This window comes from Hemiscyllium ocellatum, chromosome 35, assembly GCF_020745735.1.
Source record: "Hemiscyllium ocellatum isolate sHemOce1 chromosome 35, sHemOce1.pat.X.cur, whole genome shotgun sequence".
NCBI lineage: Eukaryota > Metazoa > Chordata > Chondrichthyes > Orectolobiformes > Hemiscylliidae > Hemiscyllium > Hemiscyllium ocellatum.
The window spans coordinates 3176034-3189506 of record NC_083435.1 but is presented as its reverse complement, the minus strand read 5'-3'; the positions used below and the strand labels follow the sequence as shown (position 1 = coordinate 3189506).

The 13473-nt window shown below is 44.3% G+C and overlaps 1 protein-coding gene across 1 annotated transcript in view; it reads left to right on the top strand.

Annotated features, from left to right (window-relative positions):
- The first annotated feature begins 3395 nt into the window (after positions 1-3395).
- Positions 3396-13473, top strand: part of LOC132832916 (uncharacterized) — a 64498-nt gene continuing 54420 nt past the window's right edge. Inside the window, exon 1 of the mRNA XM_060851155.1 lies at positions 3396-3468. Coding sequence (XP_060707138.1) covers positions 3396-3468 — 73 coding nt within the window. The remainder of the gene's footprint in view (positions 3469-13473) is intronic.

Here is a 13473-nt window from a genome sequence, read left to right as displayed (position 1 = left end):
ATGTCAGGTTATGAAGTCTGAGGGATTAGATTAGATTACTGAGAGAGTAGATTACTTACAGTGTGGAAACAGGCCCTTTGACCCAACACGTCCACACCGACCCGCCGAAGCCCCTACATTTGCTCCTTCACCTAACACTACGGGCAATTTAACATGGCCGATTCACCTGACCTGCACATCTTTGGACAGTGGGAGGAAACTGGAGCACCTGGAGAAAACCCACACAGACACGGGGAGAATGTGCAAACTCCACACAGACAGTCGCCTGAGGTGGGAATTGAACCCAGGTCTCTGGTGCTGTGAAGTAACAGTGCTAACCACTGAGCCACCGTGCCACCCATAAAGGCTGTAAGGTGCCTATGTGGAAAGTGGGGCTGTTCCTCCAATGTGCGTTGAACTTCACTGGAACATAGGGACAAGCCTGGAACAGAAATGTGAGCTGGATGGCAAGTGTTGTGTTGCCTTGGCTGTTTGGGGTTATTCTTGTAGAGAAAGCAGAGTTGTTCCACAAAGCGGTCACCCAGTTTGCATTTGGTCTGGTCAAAGTAGAGGAAACTGCAGTGCAATCAGGAAAGAATTACAAAGAATTTACTAGTTGAAAATTTAGTGGATTGAAAATTGGTTGGCTGATAGGAAACAAAGAGTAAAAAGTGAGGTCTGCAGATGCTGGAGATCAGAGCTGAAAATGTGTTGCTGGTTAAAGCGCAGCAGGTCAGGCAGCATCCAAGGAACAGGAAATTCGACGTTTCGGGCACAAGTCCTTCATCATTCCTGTTCGAATTTCCTGTTCCTTGGATGCTGCCTGACCTGCTGCGCTTTAACCAGCAACACATTTTCAGCTCTGATAGGAAACAAAGGGTAGTGATAAACGGCTCCATTTCGGAATGGCAGGCAGTGACCAGTGGGGTACCGCAGGGATCTGTGCTGGAACCGCAGCTTTTTACAATATATATTAATGATATAGAAGATGGTATTAGTAATAACATTAGCAAATTTGCTGATGATACAAAGCTGGGTGGCTGGGTGAAATGTGAGGAGGATGTTAGGAGATTACAGGGTGACCTGGACAGGTTAGGTGAGTGGGCAGATGCATGGCAGATGCAGTTTAATGTGGATAAATATATGGTTATCCACTTTGGTGGCAAGAACAGGAAGGCAGATTACTACCTAAATGGAATCAATTTAGGTAAAGGGGCAGTACAGAGAGATCTGGGTGTTCTTGTACACCAGTCAATGAAGGTAAGCATGCAGGTACAGCAGGTAGTGAAGAAAGCTAATAGCATGCTGGCCTTCATAACAAGAGGGATTGAACATAGAAGCAAAGAGGTTCTTCTGCAGCTGTACAGGGCCCTGGTGAGACCACACCTGGAGTACTGTGTGCAGCTCTGGTCTCCAAATTTGAGGAAAGACATTCTGGCTATTGAGGGAGTGCAGCGTAGGTTCACGAGGTCAATTCCTGGAATGGCGGGATTACCTTACACTGAAAGACTGAAGCGACTGGGCTTGTATACCCTTGAGTTTAGAAGACTGAGAGGGGATCTGATTGAGACATATAAGATTATGAAAGGATTGGACACTCTGGCAGCAGGAAACATGTTTCCGCTGATGGGTGAGTGCCGAACCAGAGGACACAGCTTAAAAATACGGCGTAGACCATTTAGGACAGAGATGAGGAGAAACTTCTTCACCCAGAGAGTGGTGGCTGTGTGGAATGCTCTGCCCCAGAGGGCAGTGGAGGCCCAGTCTCTGGATTCATTTAAGAAAGACTTGGATAGAGCTCTCAAAGACAGTGGAATCAAGGGTTATGGAGATAAGGCAGGAAGAGGATACTGATTAGGAATGATCAGCCATGATCATATTGAATGGCGGTGCAGGCTCGAAGGGCTGAATGGCCTACTCCTGCACCTATTGTCTAGTATGTTTTGAGGGTGTGTCTGGTATTTTTGACAGTGAGGAAGGAAGAGGTGAAAGGTGAAATGGTATTTTTGACAGTGAGGAAGGAAGAGGTGAAAGGTGTAATGGAACTCCTGGTGATTGTATGGGAAGGTGCCATGGTGGACAGGGGGGTGAGAGGAGATGAAAAGATGTTGTAAATGTCAGAGGACTAGACCAGTGTCACAGAGGCTTTGGTCCTTGCAGGATGCTGACAGGGAAGGGAAGGTGTTTGGTTGTGGCATCCTGCTGGAGATAACAGAAAGATGATAGTTAGTAGGAAGAGGCGAGAAGGGTAGGACAAAGAGAACTCTGGGAAGGGAAGGGGTGAGGGCCCTCAAACTCGGTGTCATATTTGACCCCATAATATGCTTCTAACTAAACACATGTACTATCACCACGACTAGGAGAAAGTGAGGTCTGCAGATGCTGGAGATCAGTCGAGAGCGTGTTGCTGGAAAAGCACAGCTGGTCAGGGAGCATCCGAGGAGCAGGAGAATTGACGTTTCGGGCCAGAGCCACTTAGACTGCCTATCTCCACCTCTACAATAATGTCTACTTCATCTCGGCCTTAGTTGATCTGCTTCTGAGACCCTTATTCTTAGCCTTTGTTCTAGACATGACTATACCTGTGTGCACCAGCCTGATCTCCCCCATTCTACCCCCACCACTGAAACTTTGCTCCCCATGCCTTAGCTTGTATGAAGTCTCATTCACTATCGTTCTTGTGCTTGCTTTCCTTCTCGTCCTTGATGAACAAATCCATCCATAGGTTCTACCCCTATCTATATCATCTCCTCCAGCTCCACAAACCCTCTGAGATCTTTGCGCTGCTCTCATGCTCAATTCTGATTTCACAAACACCTTAATTTTAATCTCCTCCCCCACTGATGGTGCTTACAGCCCAAGGTCCTTTCCACCTGTACCTGGCTTTTATTCCTTAAGGTCGTCTTCCTATCACCTTGGCCAAACATTTGTCCATCTGTCATATTTTGTTTTTATAATGCTATTGTGAAGCAACATAGGACATTTTATTTTCGATAAGCTGTTATAAATGTAAGCTGTTATGTGCAGTGTGGCTGAAGCCTTTCATTAAACACAAATATCAGTTAGTTTCTCTTCTGAAATAACTTAGGTGCAGTGAAATGTTATTTAAATCTGAGTTTATGTTGATCTCAACGCACTGTTTTCTTTCAGAACACAAGGACACTTCACCTCACCCAATCAAAATAACCCGTGTTGCAGGTACCGCTGTCTTGCTACAACCCTATAGGCATGAATCTACCCTGCAGATTACCTGGCGGTATGTGGGGCTGGAACGTGAGCAGATAATTCTGCAATACACATCTTATAGTAACATTGTGGCATTCAGTTCATATTTCGAAAACAGAGTGAAGTTTAACATTGAAACTGGGTCTCTCTTGCTGCAGAATTCACATATAATAAACAGTGGCCTTTATGAAATGACTGCAGTTGAACCTACACGGGATAGTGAAATTCTGCATAAGCGTACCTACTTTTTAGTGGAGATGCAAGGTGAGTGTGACTGCTGTGATATCCAGGGGAGAACCCTAAACATTGAGTTGTGTGCCCGGTTTATTTCCAAAAGTTCAATGCTGTATGTATGTTATATTTACTTTTCTAAGAAATATCTCTATAGCGGTAGTAGCAGTAACTAATGTGGATTCCAATCCTTCAACACCCCCCATTCCCCAGCTCTTTTACACTTGAATCATTGCTTTCTGCATTTGTACTCTTGTCACCTTAATTTTCTTGACAACTTTGGTTTAGAAATTACTGCTGAACAGCATTTAATTTAAGGAACAGCTATTTGACATCTTCTTAGCCATCATAAGCCCCTCGAGACTAGGGTTACACCTGAAACGTTGACTTCTCCACCTCCTGATGCTGCCTGGCCTGCTGTGTTCTCCCATCCTCCTGACTGTCTACCTCGGATTCCAGCGCCTGCACGGTTTTTTTTGTCTCCTCCTCAAGTCTGCTGCACCACTCATTACGGTTGTGGCAATTCTTTATGTCAACTCTATTTCCAAATCTTTACTTGAACTCATTGTTTTCTGACAATGCCCTTCATTGTATTAACATCTAAAAATGTATTGGACTCTGACTGAGCACCCACAGCTGTCTGGAGTGTAGAATTCCCAAAATTCACAATCCTCTTGTGTGAAGAAATTTCTCCCTGACATAGAGATGTACAGCATGGAAACAGAGCCTTCGGTCCAACTCGTCCATGCTGACCAGATATCCCAACCTAATCCAGTCCCATTTTCCAGCACTTTGCCCATATCCCTCTAAACCCTTCCTATTCATCTGCCTTTTAAATAATGCAATTGTGTACCAGCCTCCACCACTTCCTCTGACAGCTCGTTCCGTACACTCACCACCCTCTGTTGCCCCTTAAGTCCCTTTTATATCTTTCCCCTCTCACCCTAAACTTGTGCTCTCTAGTTCTGGACTCCCCCACCCCAGGGAAAAGACTTTGTCTATTTACCCTATCCATGCCCCTGATGATTTTATAAACCTCTATAAGGTCACCCCTCAGCCTCTGACGGGTGGGGGGTGGGGGGGTGGGGGTGGAGGGTGAAGCAGAGGCAAAATGGAAAACCGTGGAGAAGGGGAGCAAAGGGGAAGAGGAGAGGGGAAAGGTGATGAGAGAGTGGGGAGCGAGAGAAAGAGAGACAGTCAAGAAATAAGTGGTACAGAACAGTGAAAAAAACGTTAAAAAGGTAAATAAAATAAATGAAATCAAATTACGGAGCAGAATGAAACAGAGAGGTCAAGATGGGATAATCATCTGAAGTTGTTGAATTCAGCGTTGAGACCGGCAGGCTGTAACGTACCGAGTCGGAAGATGAGATACTGTTCCTCCAGTTTGCGTTGAGCTTCACTGGAACATTGCAGCAGGACAAGGACAGATAATCTGCCTTCCTGTTTTTGTGACCAAAGTAGATAACCTCATGTTTATCCACATTATGTTGCATTTGCCCACTCAGCCAGTCTGTCCAAGTCACCCTGCAGCCTCTTAGCATCCTCCTGACAGCACACACTGCCACCCAGCTTAACGTATCTGGAAATTTGGAGATTTTGCATTCAATTCTTTTGTCCAAATGGTTAATATACATTGTGAACAGGTGGGCTTCCAGCACTGAACCCTGCAGCACCCCCCCATCACTGCCTGCTACTCTCTGCTTCCTGTCTGCCAAGCACTTCTCTATCCATGCCTGATACCATGAGATTTAATTTTCCTTGCCAATATTTTGTCAAAAGATCCCAGGGTTTACGAAGAGAATACAGTCACAAGATTCCATTGTTTTGAACAAACAAAAATAAACTTTACAGTAAAAAGTTAATTAGTAACATTCTTTAATTGTACTGCTGTTTTGTTGTCCATTATCAGTTCCCTGTTTCAGACTGTAAGGGACCTACATTGATGTTCATTTTCTTTTACACACTTAGCAAAGTTGCTTTTATGTTCCTTGCAAGCATACCATCATATTGTATTTTTTCTGTCTTAATCAATTTCTTTTGCTGAATTTCAAACTGTTCCCAAACTTCAGATGTGCTTTTTTTTCTATCAACTTTATACGATTCTTCTTTGACCCTAATAGATTTATTAATTTATTTTGTTAGCCATAGCTGGCTCCCTTTTTCTGTTGCACCAGAGAATGGGAATATGTGACTGTGGCTATGCAATCTTTCTAAATATGAGCCATGGTCTATTTACTGCCCTGCCTTCTAATGAGAATACCCAACATATCCCAGCCATCTCACACCTCATTCCTTGTAGTTTTTGTTTGTTTGGATTTAGAAATCTGGCTTTGAGTTGGACTACTTTCTATCCCAGTGAAGAATTCTCCATGTTATGATCGCCCTTCCTTAAAGGACCTCACACAACAAGATTATCAGCAAACTCCATCTTGCTGTGTAGTACCAAACTTAGGCTAGCCTGTTCCCGAGTTGATTCATCAATGCACTGTGAGGAGACCAACTTGTGCACTCTAAAGCAATTCATTTGCTGCCATACTCTTGGACGGGCGGTTTGCCCGTTCCATGGGTAGATTAACGTCACCCAGATTACGGGACACCTTTGTTGCATGCATGTCTAAACATATTTTTAATTCCGCCCCCTTCCTTATCACTACTGTTTGAAGGCGTATAGACAAATACTCAGTTGCTTCTCGGCTGCATCCAGACTAATTCTGTGTCTAGATTTTCGGAGCTGACACCTTTTCTCACTATTGTATTGGTTTTATCCTTTGCTAACAATGCATCACCTGTCATTTGTTTTCTATATGTCTTTCCTAAATATTTAGCACCTTTAGATATTCAGTTCTTAGTTCTGGTCACAATGCAGCTATGACTCTGTAATTACCTATTTACAAATATGGGTACAGTCAGTTCATCTCTTATTGAAAATATTCCATTCCCCTTTTAGCCATTTTTACCCTCAGTCTGCACTATGGTCCTATTTGCTGCTGGGTCTTGCTTCCTTTGCCTTTTGGTTGCTACATTTCCAGCTTTAATTTTGAACATTGTTTTGCTTTCTTGTGTTTTCTGCCCAGGTTCCCGTTTCCCAGCTACTCTGGTTTGTACCATCCCTATAGTTCTGGTGATGTCCTCCTGAAAGGATATTTCCAGGTCTATTCGGGGGACTAGTCCCCTCAGCAGGACTGATTGCTCGCCTAAGCAGCTTCCCAGGAGAACTTACAGACAAATCTTGAAGTCATTAGAACTGAGAAAGTTTAGGTCATTACAATTTTGAAAGGATCATGCCATTGAACTCAGAAAGGATTTTTGAAATTGTCTGTATGGTTTCAAGAAAGAGAAATTGGACACGTTTATTTAAGTTAAGGATTTAAAAGCTGAAATAGTGCTTTCTGTTTGAGATTGAGTCTGTGTCATGGATAGTGTTGAAGCTTTGATATTTGTGTTAAAATCTTTCTAACTGTTTACGTACGTAGTTTTCTTATTATTTCAAGTAATAACGTTGTGTTTTGTCCTTAAAGGATGTTTGTAGCCTCATGTGAATATGTTTCAGTGACTAACTATCATGTTAACCAATAAAAAGTTAAATATATGATCTCTCAAGCGCTTCTTGTTGAGAATTACCCTCAGCTGGAATAATAACAATAGAAATGATGACACTTTAAGCCATACCTTTGGAATTCTGTTATTGTTGCCAGGACAGTTAAAATGGTAAATGATCATGGGACCTGGGTGGATGTGCTTTCTCCATTTGCAGTCAGCTGATCCCTTCATTGTGTGTTGACAGTTGTATCTCAGACTCCCTCCTTGCCATGGCCCTTTACCTCGGTGTGAGGGGCTCTGCTGAAACTTTCTTTGATATGACAATCCCTGATATTCATCATGTCCTCCCCTTTCCACCCTGACACACAGCCAAGGCATCTCTCTGCTCAGCATTATCTCTGTCTGCCTTCACTTTGTTTCCTCCTCCCTCACCATGTGCTGCTGCGTCTGCGGTCTCCTTTGTCAGGTTACCGGGTCTTCCTGACTTTCTGAAATGTGCAGGAAGTGATTAGCAGTCTGTGGAGCCCAGCAAAGCAGCACAAGGTATTCACTAGAATTACAAAAAGGAAATTGTGACCTACAAGTTTGTAATATGTTTTTGGACTCAATATTGCTTGATAATATTCTCTTCTGCCTTCTTTATTTCTCATGTTAACTTTTACGATTCCTTCTGGTGATTTACATAATCCTCCTACTTATTAACTAAATCCTGTGCTCGGCAGTTGCCATGATTCTCCTTTTTCTATTTTATTTTAAATGTTCTTTCTTTTATCTTTCAATTAAGGAGTGCCCATATTCAACAAGACCTGAATACCATCCAGGCTTGAGCTGACCAATGGCAAGTAACATTGGTGCCATGCAACTGCCAGGCATCGTAGGATTTGAATCCCTCTCCCCAGTGCATTAGTCTGAGTCTCTGGAGTATGGGTTCAGTGACACAACATCTTTTCATGTCCGATTCTGACACAAAGCTACCATCTCCCTAACTGATGATAGAAGATATAGAAAATACAAAGAGTTGGCTGTTTGGCTCATTGATCTTGTCCTGCCATTCAACATAGTCATGGCATCGCCATTCTTCCATTCCCTCACCTTCTCCCATGACATCCAAAACCTCCAGAAATTTATTTCTTGCTTAAGTATGCTCAGTGATGGACAATGTCACAGGTTCACCACCTTCTGAGTGAAGTAATTTCTCCTCACTGGAGTCTGAAAAGACCCACCAGATATCCTGAGAACCCTTGTTACAGAACCCTGCCATTCGGTCTGTCTAGCCCTGTTTTAATTTTAAATGTTTCAATGATATCCCCTCACATTCTTCTAAAACCCAATGGAGACACACCACTGGTCAACTCAATCTGTCCTCCTATGACAAACCTGCCATCCCAGGGATCAGTCTGGTAAACCTTTGCTGTCACTGCCTGTGTGGCAAATATATCTTTTCTTTGGCAAGTGGACCAAAACTTGACAGTGCTTGAGGTGTGTTCTTGCCAAGCTCCTAGACAGATGCAGTGAGACTTCTTTTCTCATGTACTCGATCCACTTGCAATGAAGGCCCTTCCTAACTGCTCGCTGCACCTGCATGCTTGCTCTCAGTACTGGTTTATAACAACACCGACGTCCCTTTGTACATAAAACTTTACAGTTGATTGTCATTTAAATAATACCATCATTCTGCCTTTCCTCCTAAAATGAACAACTTCACACTTATCCATATTGCACTGCACCTACCACGCATCTAATCAAATTGTCTAAACCACCCTGAAGCCTCTTTACACATTGCTCACAATGCCACCTATTTTCTCCCATCAGCTTGAGCCTTTGTATTTGATCTTCTGTCTAACCAGCATTGCCAGCAGACAGGTTTACTCTGACAAGGGCATGCCACATTTTCATATTGACCTTCTCTCTTGATCATTCGAGTAGTTTCCCACTCAAACTCAGAGGTGGAGCTGTGCAGATTGTTGTGGGAGGGCAGTAGATTTTCTTTAGTATCTGGAGGTCTTGCAGATGTTGTTGCTCTGCATCGCACAGGGGGCTCTAGCTTATGTATCTTTGTAAACCTTTTCTGAACCCTCTCCAGCTTAATAATCTCCTTCCTGTAACAGGGTGACCAGAACTGGGCACACTGCTCCAGAAGAGGCCTCACCAGTGTCCTGCACAACCTCAACATGACGTCCCAGCTCCTATACTTAAAGGGCTGAGCAATGAAGGCAAGGGTGCTAAATGTCTTCTTAACCACCCTGTCTACATGTAACGTAAACTTCAAAGCATTATGTACCTGAATCCCTAGGTCTCTGTTTTACAACACTCCCCAAGGCCCTACCTTTAATTATAGAAGTGCTGCCCTTGTTTGGTTTACTAAAACCCAACACCTCTCATTTAACCAACGGAAACTCCTCCGAGGCCAGTGTGTTCTGAAGCCTGACAGGCACAGACTCCGAGAAAAGGACTATAACTTGAGTACTTGGAAGACACTTTTTATTTATTTTAGGACCTTATAAACTCTGTATTCCCATGCTAGTCTCTTTTATTACTATTTGAATTCTGAAACAACATTTAAAGTATCCGTATGTAGGTACCCTGTACCTAAGATGGCGCCAAGAGGTGACATTACAAACTGTGTACACATGTCACAATAAAGACTACTCTATTCTGTACAGCCCATTGACTCAACTGCTCAAGATCTGGATGTAGGTTTGCTCACTGAGCTGGGAGGTTCATTTCCAGATGTTTCATCGCCCGACTAGGTAACATCTTCAGTGCGCCTCAGGCCAAGCAGTGTACATGATTCCTGCTTTCCATTTATATCTTTGGGTTTCTTTGGGTTGGTGATGTCATTTCCTGTTTTTTTCCCCTCGGGGGTGATAGATGGGGTCTACTGTGATCAAGATCTCTTTGTAGTCTTAGATAATCTTCTTCACTGTCCACTATAGCACCAATTTTGGGAGTGGTTCATGTGTAGAATGAACTTCCAGACGAAGTGGGGGATGCTGGTACTATGACAACATTTAAAAGACATGTGACTAAGTACATGAATAAGAAATGTTTGGAGGGATATTGGCCAAGTGTAGGCAGCTGGAACTACATTAGTCTGAGATTAGGATCACCATGGACTGATTGGACCAAAGGGTCTATTTCCAAGCTTTATAACTTTATGCAAAACATCACATGCTGATCATTATTGCATTTTTAAAATTCATTCCTGGTAGGTGGGTGGCCTGACTAGGCCAGCATTTACTGCCCTAATTGTCTAGAGGGCAGTTAAGAGACAACCACGTTGCTGTGGGTCTGGGAAGACTTGGTAAGAATGGAAAACATTCTTCCCTGAAGGACATTAGTGAACCAGTTCAGTTCTTGTGACAATCAACAGTGATTACATGGTTATTATTAGACTTGTATTTTATTCCAGAATTTTACTGAATTCAAATTTCATCATCTGCATTGACGATCAGAGAAGGAGTAAATGTAGGGCATCGAGTCTGCTTCACCCTTGGATTATGGCTACACATTTCTTAACCCTATTCTCATGCTTTCTCCCTGTAAAACTTGATCCCCTTAATAAACACGAACTTATCTATCTCTGTCTTAAATACACCCAATGACTTGGTCTCCAAAGCCCTGTGCTGCAGTGACTTTCAGCATTTCATTCAGCCTCTGGCTCAAGAGATTCCTCCTCATCCCATTTCTAAAGGGTTGTTACTTCACCCTGAGGCTATGCCCTCTGGTCTGAGTCTCTCCTACTATGGGAAACATCTTCACGTCCACTCTATCCAGGCCTCTCAAACTTCTGCAATTTTCAAACAGGTCCCTCTCTACATTGTGAGCAATACAAAAGAGTGAAAAACTTTCACAAGTCTCTGCAAAAATACCGCACCATTTTGATAGTTTAAGAAAAGAGAAAAAAATGAAAAGTTAAAGTCCATCTATGTTTGAGCTCTGAGACACTCGGAACCACAACTGCCTCCTACACTGTACCCAACTGACACCTTCTACACTGTACCCAACTGACACCTTCTACACTGTACCCAACCGACACCTTCTACACTGTACCCAACCGACACCATCTACACTGTACCCAAATGACCCCTTCTACACTGTACCCAACTGACACCTTCTACACTGTACCCAACTGACACCTTCTACACTGTACCCAACTGACACCTTCTAAACCATACCCAACTGACACCTTCTACACTCTACAAAATCAACCCCTTCTACACACACCCAACTAACACCTTCTAAACCATACCCAACTGACACCTTCGACACTGTACCCAACCGACACCTTCTACACTGTACCCAACTGACACCTTCTACACTGTACCCAACTGACACCTTCTACACTGTACCCAACCGACACCTTGTACACTGTACCCAACTGACACCTTCTACACTGTACCCAACTGACACCTTCTACACTGTACCCAACTGACACCTTCTAAACCATACCCAACTGACACCTTCTACACTCTACAAAATCGACCCCTTCTACACACACCCAACTAACACCTTCTAAACCATACCCAACTGACACCATCTACACTGTACCCAACTGACACCTTCTACACTGTACCCAACCGACACCTTCTACACTGTACCCAACTGACCCCTTCTACACTGTACCCAACTGACCCCTTCTACACTCTACCCAACTGACACCTTCTACACTCTACCCAACTGACACCTTCTACACTGTACCCAACTGACCCCTTCTACACTGTACCCAACTGACACCTTCTACACTGTACCCAACTAACACCTTCTAAACCATACCCAACTGACCCCTTCTACACTGTACCCAACTAACACCATCTACACTGTACCCAACCGACACCTTCTACACTGTACCCAACTGACACCTTCTACACTGTACCCAACCGACACCTTCTACACTCTACCCAACTGACCCCTTCTACACTGTACCCAACTGACCCCTTCTACACTGTACCCAACTGACACCTTCTACACTGTACCCAACTAACACCTTCTAAACCATACCCAACTGACCCCTTCTACACTGTACCCAACTAACACCATCTACACTGTACCCAACCGACACCTTCTACACTGTACCCAACTGACACCTTCTACACTGTACCCAACCGACACCTTCTACACTCTACCCAACTGACACCTTCTACACTGTACCCAACTGACACCTTCTCCACTCTACCCAACTGACACCTTCTACACTGTACCCAACTGACACCTTCTACACTGTACCCAACCGACACCTTCTACACTGTACCCAACTGACACCATCTACACTGTACCCAACCGACACCTTCTACACTCGACCCAACTGACACCTTCTACACTGTACCCAACCGACACCTTCTACACTCTACCCAACCGCCACCATCTACACTGTACCCAACTGACACCTTCCACACTGTACCCAACTGACACCTTCTACACTGTACCCAACCGACACCTTCTACACTCTACCCAACTGACACCTTCTACACTGTACCCAACTGACACCATCTAGACTGTACCCAACCGACCCCTTCCACACTGTACCCAACCGACCCCTTCCACACTGTACCCAACCGACCCCTTCCACACTGTACCCAACCGACCCCTTCTACACTGTACCCAACCGACCCCTTCTACACTCTACCCAACTGACACCTTCCACACTCTACCCAACTGACACCATCTACACTGTACCCAACTGACACCTTCCACACTGTACCCAACTGACACCTTCTACACTGTACCCAACCGACCCCTTCCACACTGTACCCAACCGACCCCTTCTACACTGTACCCAACCGACCCCTTCTACACTCTACCCAACTGACACCTTCCACACTCTACCCAACTGACACCATCTACACTGTACCCAACTGACACCTTCCACACTGTACCCAACTGACACCTTCTACACTGTACCCAACTGACACCTTCTACACTGTACCCAACTAACACCTTCTAAACCGTACCCAACTGACACCTTCTACACTGTACCCAACTGACACCTTCTACACTATACCCAACTATCACCTTGTAAACCATACCAACTGACACCTTCTACACTGTACCCAACTGAACCTCCTACACTGTACCCAACTGACCCCTTCTACACTGTACCCAACTGACCCCTTCTACACTGTACCCAACTGACACCTTCTACACTGTACCCAACCGACACCTTCTACACTGTACCCAACTGACACCTTCCACACTGTACCCAACTAACACCTTCTAAACCATACCCAACTGACCCCTTCTACACTGTACCCAACTAACACCATCTACACTGTACCCAACCGACACCTTCTACACTGTACCCAACTGACACCTTCTACACTGTACCCAACTGACACCTTCTACACTGTACCCAACTGACACCTTCTACACTCTACCCAACTGACACCTTCTACACTCTACCCAACTGACACCTTCTACACTGTACCCAACTGACACCTTCTACACTGTACCCAACTGACACCATCTACACTGTACCCAACCGACACCTTCTACACT